Source organism: Sabethes cyaneus, chromosome 3 (assembly GCF_943734655.1).
Source record: "Sabethes cyaneus chromosome 3, idSabCyanKW18_F2, whole genome shotgun sequence".
Taxonomy (NCBI): Eukaryota; Metazoa; Arthropoda; class Insecta; order Diptera; family Culicidae; genus Sabethes; species Sabethes cyaneus.
The window spans coordinates 91881101-91904651 of record NC_071355.1 but is presented as its reverse complement, the minus strand read 5'-3'; the positions used below and the strand labels follow the sequence as shown (position 1 = coordinate 91904651).

The window sequence follows — 23551 nt, the reverse complement described above, 5'->3', positions numbered from 1 at the left end:
CAGTTTTTATTGTAGACATTGAAACTTATGGTAAATTTATTGTAAAAGTGTCTCAAATTCAATTTTTTTTATATTATTGTTTTTAATTTTATGCAATAAAATTGGCCATAATTCATCACAAAAGTTCTGCTTTATTTTTAATAATATTTCATTTTTTCGCTTAAAAAATTACCATAAAAGGACGATAACTTTCACTGGTAAATGAAAACTTTTGTTCGCGAAACAATAGATTTTTTATTGTTAAGATACTTAACAACCCGTCATTTTTATAGTAGAATCTCTCAAAACCACGAAAGTTATGGTGGACTACAATAAGTTGATTTGTTGTTTAAGTTTTATTGTTTTTACTGTATTTTGTATCCTACTGTTAAATACAATTATAAAAATCTTCGTGTTTTTTAAATATGGTTATTTTTTCCGGGTAGCCACGGTGGTCATACCCTTAAGGGCTGACTTTGCGCACATTGACTCTTCTTTTTTTGACTTGTGAAGCTTGTGAAGTTGTCATAACAAACAGAAAAAAATATAAAACGGATCGAATTGAATTTTCTTGCTGACTGCTGAGCTTGTTTGCGCAATTTTTTCTGGAGTGTCTGGTAACAAATGAGCAGTTTTCACCAATAAAAATAGGATTATCTCAATTTTTAAAAACCAACAATGCCGGTATGTGCTAAAAATCTTAATTTGATGCAATTTAATATCGTTTCGGGACGGGTTTTCAGGAAGAATCCAAACTGGAAGGTGAAATCGAAAATGTTCGAGTGGTGGTACGAGTTAGGCCAATGGACAAAAATGAAATCGATTCTGGCTGCCAGAACGTAATAAAGGCAGATAAGTGTAATCGAAACATTACAGTTTACAAGCCGAATGCAAGTTCCAGCGAACCGCCCAAGGTGTACTACTTTGATAATGTTTTCGGCGAAGATTCGACACAGGTGGGTAGTATGATTTAGTTGTGCTTTAGCAGCAAACAAATATTTGATTTACAATGAGTGAAAGCAGCGTCCACCAAATCTTGCTTTATTGACATAAAAATAGGTGAAAATGATTCATCAAATATGCTACGCATACTTTCTTTGATTTAATATGCAACTTTTTAATCATGTGGCTCTCGTTTTGAATCTATCTAAAACTGTGGTATGAGCTCTCCCTTTTATTCAATTCAATAACAAGGGCAGTCTAATAAGACTTGCCTATACGACTTGTAGGCTTCATCAGTGTCTGTTTTTGAACTTCGAATAAATATAGATAGTAGAACCAATTTTAATTGAACCAATTTTAATGAACCACCAGCTTAAATCCACCATCCATTGCCATTAGTTCAACTTTCAAAAGCCTATGTCTTCTGCGTATTTTTAAAGCATTGTCGACATATGTTCAAGCCATATTTACGAATCATTCCATGATTGTTGGAACAAGCTCGACAACAACGTGAACCTTACCCATATTTGCATAAATGTGAATACCAAAGATCAGCAAAACCTATGTTGTCATTTCGAAACCTCTAACGCGAAAATCGTTACTCTGGAAAACTCTGAGTTTAAAAACTACTCGGGTGCCTACCGGAGTATCACGCATAATCGAAAAAAAATCGACCACTACTGGCTTCATTTCCATCGTCACAAAACAATTCGGGACGCATGTACGTGGCTACAAAAGTGCTATCGACATTTGAAATTCTTCGGTATGCTAATCACTTTTCTGAAAATTTTAGACTCGTTCTTTTTAAAGCAGAACTGTAGTTCTAGGCCAGCAACTTTGAATGCAAATTAATTGAATTTGAGTAACATTTTCTACAATTTAACGTATTATTACAATTTAACTTAGTCAACATAGACAAATCGTGCCTGACTTTCAGTCATCGTCATTTGAAACAGTCACCAACTTCAGCTGGAGCTTGCTTGAAACATTCAACATATGAAACAATTCGCATCATGTATGAAGCGAAGGAAAGGGGAAGCCAGCTGCATCTATTTATTTCAGCGATGCTGAACTCTAACTGTCTTACTAGGGTGTTAATGCAAAATTTTGATTCAGCGTCACGAAGAAAGATTTAGATCGTTTTACTTTTAGAATTTATTAAGGTTCAAACACGATTCGTTGATTTTTGGGATTTCAAAAGTAGTTTTTATGCTCAAAACAGAAGATATATTCATCATCATGCTATTATTATGTTTTTACAAAGAACATAATGAAAAATTTTCGTGAACATATCTTTTGTTTTGAGCATAAAAACTGCTTTTGAAATCCCAGAAATCAATGATTCGGGTTTGGACCTTAACCCTCTAACGGGTAAGACCGTCTGTAGACGGCATTCGTTTTTGGAGCTCCAAAGCCACATACAAAATTTGTCTTGAATTGACAATATGAAAAATATGTTCAGTACAGATTTCCTGACATTTTCATATTAACACAACATTCAGACCATGCGTTCAAAAGTTATCATCTTTCAAAAACAAAAATTCCGGAAAAAATTATGGTGCGAATATTCTCTTTTTTACTTTTGAAGAAAAAGGACATCTAGAACAAAATGTTCGACGTCAATTTTTTCCATAAGTAATTTACATGACTTATTTCAATTTTGTGATATATTTGAACTGAAACAATATTTGAGTAGAGCGTTAGGCATGAAAAACGAAATAGAGAAACTGGACTACCTGGCGGTCCTTTAGATACATATTTTTCCATGAAAATCAACACTCAAGCTTCTTTTGAGTGTACTTTCATGATAAAGTAGTCATTTGCTTGATCGCATCGTTTTTACGATGTTGCCCGTTGGAGGGTTAAACCGCGTTTGAACAGTTATAAACAGTTTTATTGCTATAAAGTTTTCAATAGACCATTTTACGAACTAACAACATTGCTGATATTGATATTGCTTTCTCGTGGGGTTATCTGTGGATTGTCAAAGCGGGCACGGGAAAGCGCAATATCAATATCAGCACGTTACCGTGTCGCTTGTCATACAAAATGTTCTATTGTCTTCGCAGCATTTTTATTTTCAGGTATAATAAATTCAAGTTTGTCACGAGGTTTTCGCCATAAATATCGAGTGTGCATAATATTTTTCGATATAAATTAACAATATATGGTTGGTTAGTATTTTTGATCTTAATTTTTATAATCACTGGTTTTACAAGAAAATTTTCGAATATCCAGGTTAATCTCATACAACCAGTGCTTACATATACTCAAGTCTCGTTTTACACGTTTTTTACGATTTTTGAATTGACGTGGTTTTTTAAGACAATTTTTGAATTACCGCGGTTTTTTATGGTGCTTTTTGACATTTAATTCACATCATTTTTCGAATTAACGTGGTTTTTCAGCGATTTTTAAATTTGAGCGGTTTCTTCGATGACTTTGAATTAACGCGGTTTTCTTGCGTCGATTTTTGAATTGAAACGGTCTATTCTATGACGATTTTTGAATTACCGCGGTTTTTTACTACATATTTCGAAATACGGCGGTTTTTTTTTTAATTTTATAGGACAAGAGTGAAGAGACGACTGAATTCGATGACCACGACAAGACAATTCATCGACATTAATCTCGAGCTTAATTTGGGCAACTTAAATCCTCTTGGTCCGTGGAACGGCGTTCAATCGACCACCATAGGCTAGTTCGGCCGGTTTATTTTGCTTGGTTAACTCGCAAGTCGGGCCGGGACCCAATAAGCAATACGCTGCAGCCCATTAACTCGCACAAAAAAAGTTATGTCTTTTCACTAACATGACTTATCTTGAAATTTTTGGGATTTTTGGATATTTACTGAGATATGAAAAACATTTTCATCAGCGGCATACTCAACACCCTAAACTTGCAAACCCTAATACAGTATACCATGCTTTGTATGGGCGCTATTTCTTAAGTATATTAAGTAAAGACTTAGCAAACATTTGCAGTGAGGAATATTTCACTATCTACGAATGGATATTTAAGTACGAGAAAAATCGATTTTATTCTCGCAAACTTCGCCGGCAAGTATATAAACGTAAATGCGTTGCTGGATAGTCGAATTATATCAAAGAGAGCGTGTATATTTTTACGATGAGGCAAAGTAGAAATTCAAAACCATCAATATTTCGTCTATTTGTGTGATCCTTATGAAGCAGCATTATCATGGAAATTCATCGAAAGACGAGCCTTACAGATTTGTGATGATCAAATCATCAGGTTTGTGAAGGAAATGCTGTCAATCCTTTGGAATATTTATAATCTCGTTTTCTTTAACGAAGTAGCCATTGGCAACCGCAAAATGCTGACAAAAAAGAATATAGAGTTGGAAAAAATGTTATCGTTTGTGGATAATTTTGTAGAAAACTGCGGGTGTCTTTTCTGTGTTTCTTGGGTATAAATGGACCGAATTGTGAAGTTTTTGAACGAATGTTATTTTTACCAGCATACATTTTGGATTGTTGCAAAAAATACGCTTCGCATAATATGTGTGTACAACAATATCCAGGGTTCTATTATGTGTGGCAAAATAGATGGCGCCAAGTTCCACTCTGATCACAACATAATTCGCTCTCTTCGTTCGATAGGCATAAACATAATACCAATTTCTCTTCCACCTTGTTGTCCATTCTTCAATCCAATTGAAATCGTTTTTGGCCTGATAAATATTTATTGTCTATAAACATCTCCGAGAATATGCTCGCATACTGTATGATGTTTGCAAAGCTTGTCTTTGACCAAGTTCCGGAGAAGTTGGAGTTTGGTTGAAGTCCGTCAAAAGTCAAACAAGCAGCCGGACTTTACTGTATAACGTTTTATGTGAGAAGCTACTGACAGTTAAAATACGCAGAAATTTCAACGAAAGCAATGTTTTGCCTAACAGAATTAAAAAATTTAAATTTCGTCAGTATCTGAAGCATCTTGGCAAAGTTCTCTCTCCTGAGGTTGCATAGTCTTCTCCATTGCTAAAAATCATTTCCAATCAGTCGTTTCTTTTAATCGCATTGCACTTAATCTCGCAGAAATTGATTCTAACGAGGGCCGTTCTCAATTGGAATCTTCAATTGCAGATATTTATTTAATGCATTTTCTACCTTTATTCTCCGATGTACCGCTTGTAACCTTGCCAACTCTTTTTTGCAGAAATCAACTCCAATGTGCGAGAAACTGCTCTTCGACAATCGACTAGCTGCCCAGACATGGACAATAATTAGACACACGTCCTTTTATTGTAATTTTGATTATAGGCATTTTATGGAGAAAATTTTTCACTTTTTCCGTCTGAGCCTAGAACAAAATGATGTCCTGAAAGTAAACCGTATTGGAAAAGTACACAGCAATCCCACTACTGTTGGTGATTGTATGGATATGCTGTTAGCAGAAGTGGGCTAACATTTTCGTTAGGACTAGCTTTTTCGCTAATAACTGTTAGCGTTTTTGTTAGCTTTCGCTAAATTTATGTACCGCTAACTTATTTTGTAAGAGGAAAATTGTTGAGAAATATGAAAATTTTTTAATTTTACTATCATATTATCAAGTTCAGGTCGAGGGTTTCAAACTTTTGTACGCAGACTCAAGACATTACTTACACTCGGCATCACTTATTTCAAAAATTCATCTCAAGTCCTGGGTTAAGCATCACTGTAATAAAGATTTTTCAACAACCATAAAAATTATTACCTACAAAACAGTTTTTCACAAAACATTCTATTGCTGAGGAAAAGTTCAAAACAAACTACTAAAATCTATACCATACTTTATGGAAGTTTTCAAGAATTTTTAAGAGATTAAGAACGCTTGTGCGTTAATGCATGTATTAAATATACTTTCTGATTTCACTATATTCTTACTAAAAACTTGAAATTTTATTACCCTACTACTTTGAAAATTCAGTACTCAGGAACCAAGCATATAGTAAAGCAAATATTTTTTAATGAAAATGCTAGTAACTTTTTTAGTAATTCAGAAAAATAATATTTGGAAAATGTTTCACAAAATTTTTCTCGATGATCCAAACTCCAATGAAAAATCAAAAAACTATGTCCTGCCACATGAAAATATTTTGAAGTACTTTGTTTGCCCTTTTTAATGTGCTATTTTAGTAAAGGGTAATGTGCTTTAAACTTTGTTTTGTGAATGCCTGCAATATTTTTCACGGAAATAATTCGTAATATTTTTTTAAGGCATTTGCTGCGAAAATATTCTTGTTTTGCCGCAATTAACGCTAACTAAGTATTGCCAAATCTTAGCTGCTAACAAATTTAGCGGTTGGCGTTAGCTTCCGCTAAATTTTTGGTTAATTTAGCGGTTAGCGGTTATCGAAGCTAACGTTTTGAATTAGCTATTAGCGAAACTAAAATTTCGGTTAGTGGTGTCCATCTCTGGCTGCTAGAATACATTCAAAAATGAAGTGTATAAGACAATACAATACAGTAATTCGAAAAGTGAATAATGATTTCCCAATATGTGATCAGGGTTACCACATGCACAGATTATTCTGTGTTTAACAGATATTTGAAAGAAATCGCCTGTACAGAATCTGTATGCACAGAATACAGATTTTCGCCAATTACACAGATTTAACAGATTTTTGAGCTTTTATATGAGAGTGAAAGAGACGGAAATAGTCAGCAAAATGACTCTCCGTCTCTTTCACTCTCATTGTTTTACATTGTACAGATTTTTGCACAGATATTTTTCCTCGCTGTACAGATGGCCAGATTTTTCCAACAAAAAACACAGAATTATATGTGGCATCCCTGTATGTGATGGCTGCTTCATTTGCTCCATCGCTCTAGTTTGATTCGGACAAATTCGTCCGACCAAGCAGCAAATATTATGCCAGTTGATGAACGTTCAATGTAAGTTTTCCGATGGTGTATTTCCATCGATTTTAAATTCGTTCCGGATAGATGATAACTACTCGGATTGGACTTAAAAACAACAAAATAGACATGTTAGAATGTTGAATATTAATTGAAGAAAAAATTAGCAGGTTGTGTTCCACATTTCAATATAAAATACTATCTTCTTCCTTCCGTATTCCTCAATTTGATTGCACCTGTTCTGTTCCATTGCATTGAAACTCAAAAAAAAATAAAGAGAAAATTAAATTAATTAATTGATTGCAAATGAAACACATCTTTTCGCTAGGGAAAATTTTAATCTTATGAAAAAACTGGGGTAAAACATTTTTAAAAGTTCATTTATTTACGACGACGCTTTCAATGGTCATATTCAACCGTGCATTTTGTACATTACTTTTAATGCTAAGTCAATAATATGGCTTCGATTTTTCAAATATGCACTTTTGGAGATTCTGCGTTCTTACGATGTAGATGTTCGATGTATATTGCTTCCTGTGCTTTAGGGTTAGTAATTGCAACAACAATAATTTAAAAGAAAACATTCTGGAAAACAACATAATAATAATTTGTCCTTAATGCTACTTTTTGGTCCATAGATGTAAAGTTCCTTGCGTTGAAAAATTTGTAAAATCTTAAAAAATGGACGGAATGCTTCAAAGGACATCTGGTACAGGGATCTTATTGTGCATCATGCTTTTGAAAAAATATTTACAACCGAGTAGCCTGCAGCAGCGTGCCGCAGTATTATTCGATGTCGCCCTTAATACCAAGTCGCACGGTAACAACCAGATCAACGAGATACAGTAACGCTCCGACAATTGCCACCGCTCCAGCACCACACTGAAAATCCATTCTACAAAAAAAAAGTGTTAGTATGTAATAAGCTAATTCATTAGACTTCGAAGTTAAATCAGCAACTCACCGTTGTGTGTTTGGTGGCCAATAGTTTCTATTTTTCGTTTCCGACCAATCACTCAAAATGCAGGCGGCTGTAGCAAGGTACATGATAAATGCTGTTAAGTTCAGTAGAGACTGCAGCTTCCATGGAACACTGGGTTAGATCAAATAGCCAAAATTAAATTAAAAAAAAAATCATTTGATATTTAGTGGGAGCTTACTTCTCTCGAAGCACTTTTCCGAACAGGTAAACCACTGAGAATATCAGAAATGACACGAAGGTAGAATAGGCAAGAGCAGTTGTGCGTGCTGACATAAATACACGAAATCGAGAATTATTAGCTGGATCGTCGATCAGTCCAATGCAGATGATGGCCACGGCCTTAAATGACGCAGAAAGCAAAAAAAAAGATTATTCTTACTGTCGGTCGTCAAGACACAAAACCCGCTGTTGTTGCCGGCGGCCGATAATTGCACACCTCAGTACAGTCTAAGTTGTCGTTGATGGGCTTTTCGAACTGTCTAGAATAAAGTTTATTTATTCACTTCATCAAACCACACATTACCAATTACGATTTTAATTACACCAATTGGTGTGGTGTTCATTGATAATAATTAATATTATACAACACGAAATTGACTATTCAGTGGTTTGATTTAAGCCGTTTGTGAAATATTGAGAAGCCGCAGAACTTATGCAACATAAAAATTAAAATGCTGGCTTAATGGTCTTATAGATTTTTATAGACCATCTGAAGAACTTGTTATTAATAAAATTATCAGTTGCAATGCAAATAACAGCGATTATACTACTAGAGTGATTTAAGTTGGTTTGAACCTAAACGTAGATACAAAACCTAAACAAGATGCGCTAGAACAAGAATGCAATGAGCATCTTGAAACAAATGAGCTCGTGAGTGTGTGTTGTATAATTCCACGGAGTTCACAGATTTTGTACCTATATCATGCATTTTCAGTGCAATACGTTTTGCGTTGCTGAGAAGAGAATCTGACGGGAGAACGAAACAATCGACTTGTTAATTATTGAATGCTTCTGCTGTAATACAGTAATGAGCACTGAGTGATCAATCTAGAATATACTATTACATTACTGTCTTGGGTGATTCATTTCGGAGGCTGACTCATCGATGCCATGTGATGGACTGAAAATGCATGTGTTTAGCACATATTGAGTAACGGATGGAAGATCGCTATTTTTAAAACGTGTTCGATGGCCGTGAGGTGTTTTTCAATTTAAGGCATTTCTTGGTAAATTCCTGTGTTACTTGATTAGTACTTACCAATTCCAACAACTTAAAAACTGGAGGTATGAATTTCCCCGCGCCACTGCTGTTGAAGTAATCCTTCCGTAGTCCTCGGTCTGTTTGATCAGTTCCGCCCTGTTCCGTACTGGCCATCGTTAAGCGGGAGATTTCTGTTTAAAATGTCATCAGTAATGCGAAAAAAAAAAGAAAAACAACAATTCATTATGTTCGAATTATGCGTAAGCGTGGGCATAAACTCTGCATGCATTGTTTGAGTAGTAATACTGAGTTGTCATTTTGCTTCCGCGATGCTAATTGCAGTGATTACCGTAGATTAGTGGTGATTGCGTTAGATCGTGCTAACATTTCGGTGACATTCGTTTACTGTATTGTTCACTGTAATTGTGGTAAAGCAATTTTGACTTGTGGTCTTCCTGGGTGGGCAACAGTGACTCATTGCGTCTAGCTTAGTCGTGTGCCAACGGCTGGCTTATTAGATTAAGTAATTTCGTGAATTCTAGTTGTGGTGCTGTCGGAAACGTATACACACGGGAATATAAATGACGTAACGTGAATTTCGACGCTCGACCAGTGCTTATTAACACCTATAAGTTGTAAATTCCAAAAAATGTCTCTAATTCCCTTATGTATTTTTCCTTCTGTTCGAGCAAATAAGTTTCTTTTGTTGTGAAAGAGAAAACTAATCTGGCTAAGTACCTATATTCATTGCTGTTCAAGTGAATGCGTATTTATAACCTAGAAAAATAATAGAATATCATTTAGTGGGCTTCGCTCTGAGTTGTAGTCTGATAAACAAGGCATTAACATGTAAGTCACGATTATAGTTATAGCCAGCAGCGTATTCAAGGCATAGTTTGAGAAGTTATGTGGATCGCTTATGGTTTTGTTGAAGTTTATAAAAATAGTAGAGCCGAATTATATTCATGAATTTTCTTCCATGATGAACCGTAACTGAAACTTATGTACCTCTTTGATCGCACCTATCTTCAACTCGAAGGTGGTAAGGGAGTTCGTTGTCTAGCCAACAGACAATCTATAGTAGAGAAATTTGTTTGTTATTTCAGAGTAACCACCTTGTGTATATTTGTACATAAATATACCAGCAAACTCACGACAGTACAGTGCAGTGACAGTCGTTGAACACTTTCTAACTGTTGCCGGAAAAACAAACGGTTTGTGGTTTGGGATTTTTTTGCTCCATTGCAATCAATTATTATCAAATTTACGCGTTAGTTTTCTCGCTTTTGCGTTTATTTCTTCTGTTTACTATTCATGCGGAAATTTTCGTTGACATCGCAAGATCGACAACCTACAAATAATCGAATTGATAGTGTCAAGAGTTTCAATCAAATGCACTCCAAATTCCGGTCAAACAGAAGGTCAAGTTCCTTAGGAATTTAGCCTACCGAATCGAACTCACTGACCATCTCTCGTTAACAGTAGCAGTCGCGTAAACCGTGAGAACCGGTTTTTAATGCTGCGCTGGTCGATTGCCGCCGCGCCACCGTCCGTCGGCTCGTTAGGTCGATTATCTAATGTAAGATTTATTGCACCGCCGCGCCGTAGGCTCGTGCAAATCCCTTCAGCATGTGTGTTGATTGTAGCGGAGATTCGAAATGAATCGAACTGTACACCTGTTTCATTCAATTCTCGACCCGCGGTACTGTCCGAGTCACGTTAGTTCGTCAGCCACCTCGCAGAAGGTCATAGCAACGCCGGTTGCTCCCTCCCACCACTCCGTTATATGTACCTGGATGGCGTGTTTGTAAACGAATCAAGGTTCCTCTGCGGTAACTAATGTGGGAAACCGGGAGTTGAATCGTATACAGTAACTTTTCAATTCTGTTCGATGATTCACCAATGATTGATATTAATTTTGTAACTTCACCTGATCCACATAGGTTTTATTCAATTTAATGATGGAGTCTAGTTGTTTATTACCGACGTTTTTTTTTTAATTCCATTTTTTTATTGTTTGTTTGTGATATTGGGTTTATAGATCATTCAATATACCAATAATATATTGATAAATCGGAAATCACGTATAAAAAATTGTAAGCCATAAACATAAACAAGTTAGCTTTTAAATATATAAACAAGTTATTTAACCATAATTAAAATTTATCGGTTCAATATCCGTTAGTTGCAATAACGGCCTCCTAAACACTTGCGGAAAGGGCAACATGTTGTAATTATGTACGCAAGGTATAAGTTTCAATCTTTATGAACCGCCACAGTGATTAATCCAGTTTCCATCCAGGGCGACGGAAGTATTATATTTTTACCCCAAAATTTATATGTTGCATTGTTCATTGTTGCAATCACTTTTGTTTTTGTTGTCAAGTATGTAAATTTTCAAATCAAAGAATATAATAGTATGGTAGTATTGTTGAAATTATGGAATATCAGATTTCCGTTTTTTGTATTATAGGACTTTAGGTCAAAACTGAAGAAACATTTGTCAAGGGCCAATCAGTCAAACGTAAACAAACCTCGTAAGCGTTTGTTTTCCTTCAGCTACTTCAGCAAAAAAGCATCTTTCGTTCGGTTTGTTTACATTTGGTTGCTGGGCACTTTTCAAAGGTTTGTCGAGACAGCGCCTGAGCAAAACTAGAATGAGTAATGTGAATAGAGTGTTCTAAGCGACTTACCCTTAACATCGATCGTCTTGCTTTATGATTTTAATACAAGCCCAATTATTTTACGATTCGTCTTAGAATACAACGCGTGATCAATGGAAAACCATGCAAATTTTGCACCCTTATAACTTGGTTATTTCTTAACAGACTGGCAATCCTCATCTAAATTCACACTGCGTTTGCGTTTACACCGCATCAGTTTCTCAAATTTTGTTCGTTATTTTTTAGCTGACACAAAAACATATGTTTCGGAATAATTCCGTAGTTTAAATTTTTAACCGGCTTTGAACGTTTTTCAAATCTGTCACAGGCTAAAAGTATGGCGAAAGGTTGGACCTTTGCATCCGTTCAAAGTATGTTGTGCTCCTTAGCTTCGACAGCTTACACAAAATAATCTAAGCAATTCAAATCTGATGAAAAGAGATCAAATTATACAACATTTTGTATGGTATTGCTCCTATTTTCAAAGCTGATTTAATGGAAATGTTACAAAATGCAGCGTTTTCGTGTACGAATTTGACGTATCGTTGAATAAAATTTCTAAGCAACAACTGATTAACATTAACGGTCCGTAGCACATAATGGTGACCCGATATATGTCGTAAAATTTTCATGAACGATCTCGTACAGATCGTCTTTTTAATGCATTCTAAATTGGAATTAGAAACCTGCCTCTGGCTAAAATTCTGCAAGTATCAATGGATAGAGCGAATGTTAATTGGAAATGCAAAGAGTTGAAAGTGAATTTGACATATTGCGAAGTATAAGTCTTGAAAATTGTAAAATAAACCCCATGGAGCAATTGAAGATGACGCACACGTGACCAATTGGAGTGCTCATCGGAAAACTACTTTCGTGATTTGTATGACCTTTTCAATGACGTCTTATGAGAAAAGCATTGTATATCAAGTGGGTTTTTTTTTTCATTAAAATTGTGTGGACATCAGTGGTTGGAAAGTGCGAATGTAGCTCAAAGGGATAGAATTGACCGAATGGTCCGTTTATGTTTACAGTCTTGTACCGAATCGTCATCAATCTTACTGTACCATTCAGCAAGCCTGAAGCAGTGGTTCGCAACGGAGATAATTGCATATCGTTCGAAATTTCAAGAAAACCTTGCAGGGTGCTCGCAATACTGTTGAGAAGAACTTATCGATATTCAAAGAAGACTGTAAACTGCTTACGAGATCTCTGTTATAGGTTTTTACGAGAGTGCACTGTATTAGATTCTTCCATTATTGCGTCAAGCACCTAGACCAATCTTAATATCCTGAAAGTAAATAATTTTGTAAAAGTGTCAAACTATCTCTTCCTTTCGATCAATTTTATCATTTGGACATTGAATTTATACGAATTTGATGTCCTGAAAGTAAACCATTAAAGAAAATAGCGTAATCATCCTTTTCCATTCCCCGATTATATAGATACAGTTTAAGAATTTATTCGAAACTGTACCCCTGCGTGTTGGCTTCTGGTTTAGCTATGGTTTACTGCAAACTGCGAGTTATTGCAATATTGGTGTCCCAAGTAATCATTTCAATTTTATTCTTATAGCGGTTTTTATGATTAACTTTGGTCGCTAGAGTCTTTACATTCTATGATACTCAATCACTAGTCCACAACTGTTCCTGATCTGCTGTGACTAATGAACAGCATAAAATAAAAAGGAAAACAAATACTGAATACTTCTGCCTGATAAAACATATTATAACATCAATTGATGTTATTGAATAATTAATTATGTACGAATAACGCATAAAAGTGCAATTGTAAATATTGTCTCTAATTCATCGGTTATTATGATCAGACGTCTGGCCATGACTTCCCTGAATGTAAGTAAAAAGGCTATTACTTTTTGTCGCGCCATTTCCGGAGCCTCTCGATAGCAGGTAACGTACCTACTTGTCTCCAAACGGAACATACTTTGTAATCTTATGCACGACGACAGAGTCCACATGCTGCCACGATGAACCAATTTAAAAGTTCATTACCCATTCAACATTTCACTTTGTCGTCTAGCAAAGGCGTGGTACGTTAATAACATTGTTTCGTGCTTGGTGGGGCGTGGTACTGGGTTTCCCTTTTAGCATAGTGTTTATGCTCGGACGCTTTATTTTTCAACCTGTGGAATAACGGGACGTACACAAACCTTGAGCATTACTGAAGTGCGGCAGTAAATTTGATTTTCACCTTAATAGCGATCACGTGTGAAGTTCAATAAAAGGCACTCATCGAGATATTTAATATACACTCACTGTATAATATTTCTGTAACATCGTTGTCGAACAGATTGTGATAATTCTTTTCGTCTCATATTACGCATCGGGTAAAACATAATGACTGTTCCCAAGTTTTTGCCCGATCGTGATTAAATCTATTAAACTATACATACAACTAAACAAGTTAGTCAAGCTATTAGGCGCTACTTGTTTCGTCTTTCATAATAGGATGAACTATTCACGTACATGCCAATGTGACGCATCGCAAAAAACACTGTAATGAAATTTAAAACCGTACCCTCTTGTAACTCGTATCCTGTTTTCCCACAACGTGACCGTACACCGCACAACCTATTTGTTTGTTTTGTTTACATCGCAATGTAGTGTTGTATACCTACATATGAATGGCGTCTCCTCTAACTATGAATAATGTCATATGTAATAATAATGCCCGCAAAAGGGTACCTGAACCCAAACAAATAACACGATTGCATTGCAACGCTTAAACACATAGATTTTTGAATGCCAAAAATAAATAGCTTCCTTCTGATGTTCGTGTTTTATGCTATTAACGGATATTTTGTTTTGATTCTTCTTCGGTCTGATAGGAATCGTTAAATTATTTCTTTTCCAATAACAGTATCATGAGTGTTATTTGCGCCATTCGAGCCAACACCATATGAAACGAAACCTGTATTAGTTATACGCGCGCCGTACATAAGGTTCATACATATTTGTATCCATTCATCGTTTGATGCGAACAACCAGCCAAGCTACCATACATGAGATGTGTTTTTATTTGCATTCTGGTTTGCTACATGTATGCACTCTTAAGGACGTAAACTTTGATGCGCGTTGTGCATTAGGTTGTGCTTCAGTGTTTGTCTCGAATGGTAGTTTCACTGCAATTGAAATAAATCGTTGTGAAGACAGTAATAAAACAGCAGGTATTAAATTTTCCAAACAACTTTTTTTTGTTTCGACTGAAATTTTACTTATCTGTGGTACTCAGCAATTACAATTTCAGACTTTTATAATGATACATGTATTAAATTTCACACATATTTTTGGCAGAAATAATTTCGGCACTACAGATACATCCTTTGTGCCAAACATGAACATTTAGAACCGCTCAGAAGCTCACATAAAAGTCATGTGTCAAATTCAACAGCATGTGTGACTTTCATGCAAAATATGTGTCCGGCACATTGATTTTATTTGTCAATCGTATAGCACAAAACTATATGTGAAATACGTAAAAATTAAAACAATCTGTATAATTTGCTTATAAGTCTGTCTGTGCTGGTGACACTAAGCACGGCTCGACGTAGGACTACAAACACATCCTAAACGCTAAGACTACAGATCTGGATTTCATATAGAAATATTCAGTTTGTGCGGAAACGCCTGTGGGCTACGATACAGTCGATCAAGGTCAGCTAAGGCTAATAATGCACGAACACGAATTTCTGAACAAACTGACGCGACTGATCAGGAGCTACATTAGATCGAGTGATGTGTTTCGTGCGCATCTCGGGGACACTCGAGTCGTGGCGAGTGAAACGCGGCGCGTTTTGAGACAAGGTGATGGTTTACCCTGCATGCTATTTAATGTCGCCCTTAAGGGGCTGTTCCGATGAGCGGGTATCGAAACGAAAGGCACGATTTTCACCAAAGGTAGCCAACTCCTAGGTAGTCAAAGGCCAAAGGTAGCCAACTTCGCGGATGAGTTTGATATCATAGCCAGGAACTTTGGGACGGTGCACCGGAGCGAATCTATGTCATGCTGAAAACGAAGTCTATTAGGCCGCCAAATATATCAAAGTTAGGCTTCTGTGGGAAAGCTATCAGCAGTTTACATTAGTACCTCGTTGGCTCGGACCATTGATATTCTTTATATACTTCAACGATGTGAATATCAAACTGAGGGTTCCCCGTTTGTCTTTTACCGATGATATAAAAATCTGCAGCCAGATTAGTCCTATCACTGATGCCCACATGATTCAACAGCAGTTCAACAGTTTTGCAGATTGTAGCACAGATCGTATGAAGGTTAATCCAAGCAAGTGTGTCGTCATCACACTTACAAGAAAGAAAAACCTTATCACATTCGAATGCAAGCTTTTAAGATTGGGAGAACAAACTGTATCAAAGATTTCTTACGTTTCATGAAGCACTAAGGATTTCAGCAACATCTACTGTCTGAAGTCCTTATAATACTCATTGGTCCGTTCAATCTTCGAATATTGCTGTCAAATTTAGAATCCTTACTATTACAATAGAGCTGGTAAAATAGATGCTGTACAGTGGAGATTTATGCGCTTTGCCTTTCGACCCCTTCCATAGAGAAACCCATTCCGGTGCCCTCCTACGCAAGTCGTTGCGAACTCGTGAACACTGAACACTAGTTGTCCACCGCAACGTTGTCCTTGCTATTTTCGTTCTAACGTGCTTGCTGCTTGCACCACTAGTCAGCTTTACTAAGCAGTATTCGGATACAGGCCCGACGAATAATTTTGCGAAGCCATGCATTTTTTCAATTTCCAGCCAGGCGAACGGATTATGAGACCTACGGTAGTATAGTTGGACTTCTCCGATTATTCAACGGAGTTGCCAAAGGGTTTGACGTTTGTTCAGAGAAGCAATTAAACGTAGTTTTAAGGCAATTTTAATCAACTCTGCTATCAATTGGGCATAGACTTAGCCTGTTGATAATGTGAATAAATAAATAAAGAAGACATACGCGTGACCTAACTAGAAGTGGTAGATGTGTATTTGTGGTATTTGGGATCGCAGATCGCAGACGACAACACTAGTAAGGATATCCAGTGGTACCTTCAAGCGGGAAATCGGGCCTGCATTGCCCTTCGCAAAACGTAGTTTTTTATGGACTTGAATCTGTGACGGTGGTCACGGAGGGCATACGCGGCCTTGCCGTCTTTGAGCGGAAGGAGCTGCGGACGATGTTTCGAAGAGTACAAATTGAAAGCGGAGAGTGGCGGAGACGTATGAATTACGAATTATAGACACTACTTGGAGAGATTCCCATCGTAAGTCTGGCGAAAGAAGGTAATCTACGGTTGTCCGGGAACACCGTAAGCATGCTGGACAATAGTGCGATAAAAAAGGTCATCTTCAACAACTTCATTGGTACCAAGAATAGAGGGATCCAACGTGCAAGATGGCTCGACTAGGTCGAAAGCGATTTGCGACTTCCGAGGCGCCTGTAAAATTGGCGACCAGTAGCGCAACATTGAATTGCTTGAAACAGCATGAGCCGCCCCGGCTCTATGCTGACGACGACAACGAGCTGTGTGCTTGATCTGATTGATAACATGGAAACAACTACAAGTATACGATAGTATACGCCACAAAAAATTTCTGGAGGTTTGGACGGGACCCCTGCAACAATGTATGTAGCATTTAACAGATCATTCGAACAAACAAATTTTCCTACTATTATAAAGCAATCTTATGTTTTCGACCCAATATAAGGAATTGTCGTCATGCAAACTGTCGTCACTTTCCGCGTCATGCAAACTGTTCGTACTTCTGCAAACGTTTAGTCCATGAATCAATCAAGATCCCTCCTCGGACAAAATAAAAAAGAACAAGAATATTTGCAAAGTGCATCATTTGCACTTTGCTCAGTTTTTAATGCATGTTTTCCGTTTTGGTTTAGCCTCGCTCTCTTTTAGTACAGACGGCAGCATGAGCAACCTGCACATTGTGCAACCTACTCACTGAAGAGCAGCAAACAGTTAACACTGTTGTTACATCGAAGCAATTTCCACTGGCGAATGATAATTATGGCAACACTCAATTGCCGTACCATTGCTTTTTGACACAGATTTTTTTGTTTTACTTTTACCCCTACCGCAATTTTCAGTAACAGAACGAAGTCGAAAGTTTCTCCTTTAGAGAGCGCATGGAAAAATTGTAAGAATGAAACAAAATGTTTCTTTTTGATCTTTGATTAGCTTTTGATTAGAAATCGGGAAGTTTCATAGTCGCGAATGATAGTAATAGATTTATCGATCAGCATGAATTTATGCCCGATTCGTTTGCACTAATCTTCAGGATTTCTTGTCAAATGACGTTTCGCATTCGCAAATTGATGGCAGCATTTGGACGTATAGAAAATCGTGTGTTTTAACGGAAACTTTCTCGACTTTTATCACAACATTTTATTGAGTGGTTAAATTCCTGCCTTTACGGTCGAGCATTTCGCGAAGAGCTTAATTCTTTGTGGTAGCACAAGGGTGCATTATGGGTCCATTGCATTTTTCTTTGTACACTATTGACGGGGCGTAACTTCGGGGCAATGAATGAAAATTGAACGCGAACGATCTGAACATTTTTCATGGGCCATTGAATACTGTTTCAATCTGAAGAAGCTACTAGATATGGTCCTTGGTTAACTGGTGTGATAAGGACTAGCTTATTGTTTTTCTTTTCCATGTGTGGACTCATTACTGCGACCAGTATAGTTGATCTATTGTAATATTGCCCGGGTGTTTGCTGTATGACCTGCGCTACATTTCTTTTTGCTATAATCGCTATTGAGTGAGCGATATGCTTATTAAATTTATGCGTGCTTGTGTGTATTGGGGTTTACTACCTTCCTTCAAAGTTTGATCTACTTTACCCACTTATTCCTCGCTGCCAGCACTGTCCCATATTATAGCTGTCCCTGGCGAGGACTCCTTCGTTCCTCTGACCAGTACACCTAACTATAGGAGGGACTCTTGCACTTTCAGGAGGCTTCAGTGTGTAAATATATAGAATTCAGCATGAAGGAAGGGTAAATGAGGGGCCTGAGAATAATCCCATGCTAAAGTCATTTGACATCGAATGGCTTGATTCTACTAAGATTCGAACCCACGACCACTCGCTTGTCAAGGCAGATTCGGTAACCTTGCGGCTATGGAGCCCCCTAGCTTATTGTTAGTACTGCGAAACGTCAGATTATAACATTCCATCGCATTGTCAACAATTTGTCAGTCCAAAACCTACTGTGTGAATATAACGTTGATGACCAAGTTCTCAATAAGGTCGAATATGTTAGCGATCTGGACGTCGTTTTCGACACTAAGCTTAATACCAATAGGAATCGTTTAATTATAATTTCGAAAGGCATCCAATAACTTGGTTTTATATCCAAAATTTGACGAAATTTTAAAGATTCATACGGTCTGTACTGCTCTGTGTTTAGACTGCAATGTTAACATGATGCCACAAGTTTACAATCAGCTCACAGACACAGTTGCTAGCAGTCAACCAACTCACCTAATCCAATTCAGGCTTTATTTAGCGTCTAATGAAGAAATCAATTCGCTGCACATTCTTTTATTGCTGAACTTTGGTGTCCCGTTAACGCCGCTAAATCACATCTTGAAGAGATGCATCGAATTGAAGGTTCATGCATTCCAATCCTGGTTGAATGTCTAGGAAGCTAATGTTGGTCATGTTATCGACGGTATAGGGTCACAAATGTTGGGAATAGAGATCCAAAATTGAGACTGTATAGGCTGATCCACCTATTTTGGACAGTGCATTAGGTGTACTTGCGTACTTTGGGCAGTTGATTTTGCCGTAAATGTCCAAAATAGTTACATTACGCGTAACGCACAGTCCTAAAGAGATGTATCACCCTGCTTAGACCCTGACCAAATAGAGTGGAGTCGAGTTAAAGATTGAAAACTCACACATTTTTGGATGAATGTACTTTGATGTTGCATACGATTTTTGTCAGTTTTAAATGTGCTAACGCACACTTTAGGTAGACTTAGCGTGGTATTTTATACCTAGCTCATAGAGATTTCAAGTATAAAACTGTTGATAGTCTCACAACGTAATTTTAGCTTGTTTATTCATAACATTATATACCCGAGAAGGAGAAAATCACCGAAGAATACCTGATCCAAATATTTTTGGTGAATAACTGCATATCTAAATATGATATTGATGAGCTTGACATAAGAGGTAAAATAGCTAAAATAATAGCTAAAAATGTTCAACAAGCACTTAAATAATAACTAGTTTTGTTATTGTCTAAATAATATCAAATATTTTTGCTACACGGAACGTCAATTGAGGTATTATACCTCATTGAGGCATTTATAAGTCATTCTTTGTAGCTGCTAAGCTGATTCAGTAATTCATTTGGTAGTACAAAAATGTAAAATAACTTATTAAGAGCATAGTGAGATATCATACCTCATCGAGATATTGATAAGTTATTCCTTATAGAAATGCGGGTAATATTCGTTTAAAATTTAACACAATATACCAGCTTCAATACTTGTGGTTCGGCGCACTTTAGAGAAAACTCACTTGGTACGCATATCGAGCACCTCAGCATCGGAGCTGCGTTGATATACCATTACATAAAAGCGGACCGGCTGGAAGCCCAACGGCAAGTTTAATGCAACAACCCCGATGCTGCAAGACGAGTTTTTACCTTATCCACGTGTGCTCCGGTGCCACGGAATCTCAGCATAACTTTAGAAAGAAGCATAACTCGTTGATTTTATTACTTTGAAAACAGGTGTTGCAATCGTTAACAAATATTTTCAAATTCGGTTTCAGTAAATTCCACTCATTTCATTATACTTTGTTAATGGCTATTGTGTCCAGCAGAAGCAGCATTTCTAAAGCAACAGCGGGTTGCATTGATTTTAACTTATAATGTTTGAAGATTATAGTTTTTATTTACATTTACGGTTCATTGGCATGAGTCACCGATTGCACAGGAGGGCATCAACAAAACTCCATATGACTTTTTTCAATCATAGCTATCAATGCAAGCCATCTTGTCCTTTACAAAATAACGGGTATCATTTTCAAAGCATAGATTTTACTAAACATATTGCCAAAAATTGATAAAAATCTTTATTAGGTGAGTGAAAATTTCCTCTCGGTTATAAAAATATGTTCTAAAACGCCCAACACTCAGCTCATCATATAGTCATAATTTAAAAAACATAAAATAACAGTAGTTTTATATTATCCTGCTAAAAATTGGGTTTGCTCAAATACCCATTCAATTAATTTATGCACAATAAACACACTACTAAGCTCCATTGACTTGTATATCTTAACATGATGCTAGTTACTTCAATCACGTCGCTTAATTCATTCGAAAATGCATCATTTCCTAGGTACACCAAGTCAAAACAGTAATTCATTCTCATGTTGGCTGACCAGTTATGTCGATGTTGCTGCAACAGAGCTGGTTTCCACATTTGGTGCCCCGTACGTATCGATACTCACTTCTTTGGATCTAAACCGCAAACCGTTCGGTCTTAGCTACCTCTCTTGCGGCTGGCGGGGTGGTAGACCATAGTAGCACTAATGCAACGAAAGTGAAATTAAATTGGCGACAAATATGGCCTGAAGGCAACGATTTCCTTCTGCCCGCATCTCGCATCGTTCGACGTCTTACAAAGTACCGCATAAGGGTAGGAAGTGTAATTTTTACCCAGAAAGGCGTGGTTGCACGGCTGAGTCTCCAGAAACTACGACTTGAGAAATGCTGTGTAACTGTTGAAACAGCAGATCAAAACCATATTACAAACCGTTTGTTTGGATTTTTCATTACCACGTGCGGGTAAGAGGAGATAGCACATACGCTACGATGGCACGCCACGGCGACTTCTGCGAGGGAGAAAGAAATGTATGTTGGCTCGTTTTATATACAAGTGTTCAGTATGGAATCGTCACGAACGGCAGCAGCATAATGAGTATGCCGTCTCTCGTACGAAGCGAAAACCTGTTTTGAAGTCAATCGTGCGTTTGTGAGAAAAAAAGCCGTACAACAATAAACACAAGAATACGATTCGATATGTATGTAGGTGTTACATAAAATAGGCTACGCAAACTGGCAGAACAAACTAACTTTTTATCACCAAATACACTTGGAACTAAATTATAACTATTGATTTTAAACATATTGTTCGATACACTTTCACCCATTTACCACAGTCCACAGATACTCCGACGTAGTAACCATTCCACAACACTGCGAGCTATCTACATTGACATAAGTTGGAAATCTCCTCCAATGTTATTTGTATTCACTAACAATTGTAATTGTTAGTGTAATGTGTAATTGTAATGTGTAATTGTAATTGTAACACTGATTGCACTCGTTTTGCAGCGCGTTAAATTTGATTGGAATTCCACCGTAAATTTCGTAGTATCAATGGAATGTCAACCTTGAGCAGAATACTGTATCACAAGTGTTTTGATTAATTCGCTGTACACTACGATCTGCGGAAAGGAAGACACACCCAGTTGTAACCGAAATAGCGAAAGTTTAGTCTAATCGTTGACTCAAATTTTATGCTCTTTTATGCTAACCTGAATATTGTCGTTTCGCTTAGATTAATATTCAAACAATCGTTCCGTGGCTACGGGTCGTGATAGACGCTGTCGCACGCTATATTTGTTATGTATTTCGGAGGCCCAACAACTGAACACGCGACGTACCCAAAGCTGATGTATGCTATCGGAATAGGAATGCAACCGTTGTCGAAGAACGCGCTCAAAATACTGAACTTCACGACTGATGGAAGCGAACATGGAGGGAGGTCGCGCTTGAATCTTCCCCTCATGAATTGTCGCGGGTAGCAGGTAGTGCGTCGGTGAACAAATGAATTTTCTCAGCTGAGTTTTGGATTATGAAATGAATTTTTGTCGTTATGATTCATCTGGCGGTTTCAAGTGTGTATTCTCCTAGGTGATGCGAAGTGTAGCAGGATAAGCGTTTTTTAAATCATGTTAGTTCAAAAATTAAGTCCGTTGCAGATGGATAAGAAATAAAAATTCTGCTGACGTGTTCTTTATTCATTCTAAAGGTTACCGCAATATATTCTCGAAAGCTGTTGTTTGCAGTTTTTTAGTAACTTGTAGAGTGGTTTGATAAAATATAGGCCGATTATTTTATGTTTCTTGTTGCTGATGCTATTGCAATTGCCAAATCCACAAATTTATAAGAAGGGATCCTCAAAAATAAAAATGAAATACTTTAAAAAAAGATTTCAAACAATTATTACTGAATGATTTTTAATCTTGAATACATCTGAATTTCCCATAGTTATTTTATTTTAGTTTACTTTAGTGGTGACGGTCCTTAATCGATAATGCACCGAACGAATTATGGTCTTCCAGTACTGTCGGTCCTGGGATGCCGTTTTTCAAAACCTTCGAGCACCAACTAAACGTGCACCGTTCTCGACAGCACACATCCTTCGGGTGCGGGTCCCCGCAGTCTACGATTTCTTCATGGTTTTCTGCTGAAAATAGTTTTGGCTACCCTTTCGTCGGGCATTTTGGCCACGTGTCCAGCCCGCCGCAACCTGCCATATTATGCAAGTTGACCTTCACTATTTCAGCATGTTTGTATACTTGATACAGCTCGTGGTCGTATCGGCGCCACACACCATTTTCCTTTTGCCATCAAGTATAGATCGCAGAATTTTATACTCAAAAACCCCCAGCACTCGTCAATCAGCTTCCTTTAGCGTTCATGGTTTATGTCCGTAAAGGGCCACTGGAAGGATTAGTGTTCTGCAGAGCGCCAGTTTTGTGAGAATTTGCAAACTACAGGACTGCAGTTGGCTGCATAATTTGTAGAAAGCTCGATTCACAGCACACTTAGATTCACTGCGCACTTCGTATTC

General features: G+C 37.2%; 2 protein-coding genes across 3 annotated transcripts in view; one reads left to right on the top strand and one right to left on the bottom strand.

The window, feature by feature from the left end:
- The first annotated feature begins 560 nt into the window (after nt 1-560).
- The window catches only part of LOC128739189 (kinesin-like protein KIF3A), a 33005-nt gene continuing 10014 nt past the window's right edge, over nt 561-23551 (top strand). Inside the window, exons 1-2 of the mRNA XM_053834622.1 lie at nt 561-663; nt 723-935. Of these exons, the coding sequence (XP_053690597.1) occupies nt 658-663; nt 723-935 (219 nt within the window). The 5' untranslated portion in view covers nt 561-657. The remainder of the gene's footprint in view (nt 664-722; nt 936-23551) is intronic.
- LOC128739190 (uncharacterized) lies at nt 7164-22396 on the bottom strand. 2 transcript variants are annotated; one of them, XM_053834623.1, is made up of 5 exons: nt 22230-22396; nt 9023-9156; nt 7943-8103; nt 7747-7875; nt 7164-7677 (listed from the first exon to the last, which is right to left on the bottom strand). In XM_053834623.1, exons 2-5 carry the CDS (start codon nt 9137-9139, stop codon nt 7569-7571), a joined length of 516 nt encoding a protein of 171 aa, XP_053690598.1. In that variant the 5' UTR covers nt 9140-9156; nt 22230-22396; the 3' UTR covers nt 7164-7568. The 2 variants fall into 2 exon arrangements, with proteins under 2 accessions (XP_053690598.1, XP_053690599.1); XM_053834624.1 differs by lacking the exon at nt 22230-22396 and adding an exon at nt 9315-9355.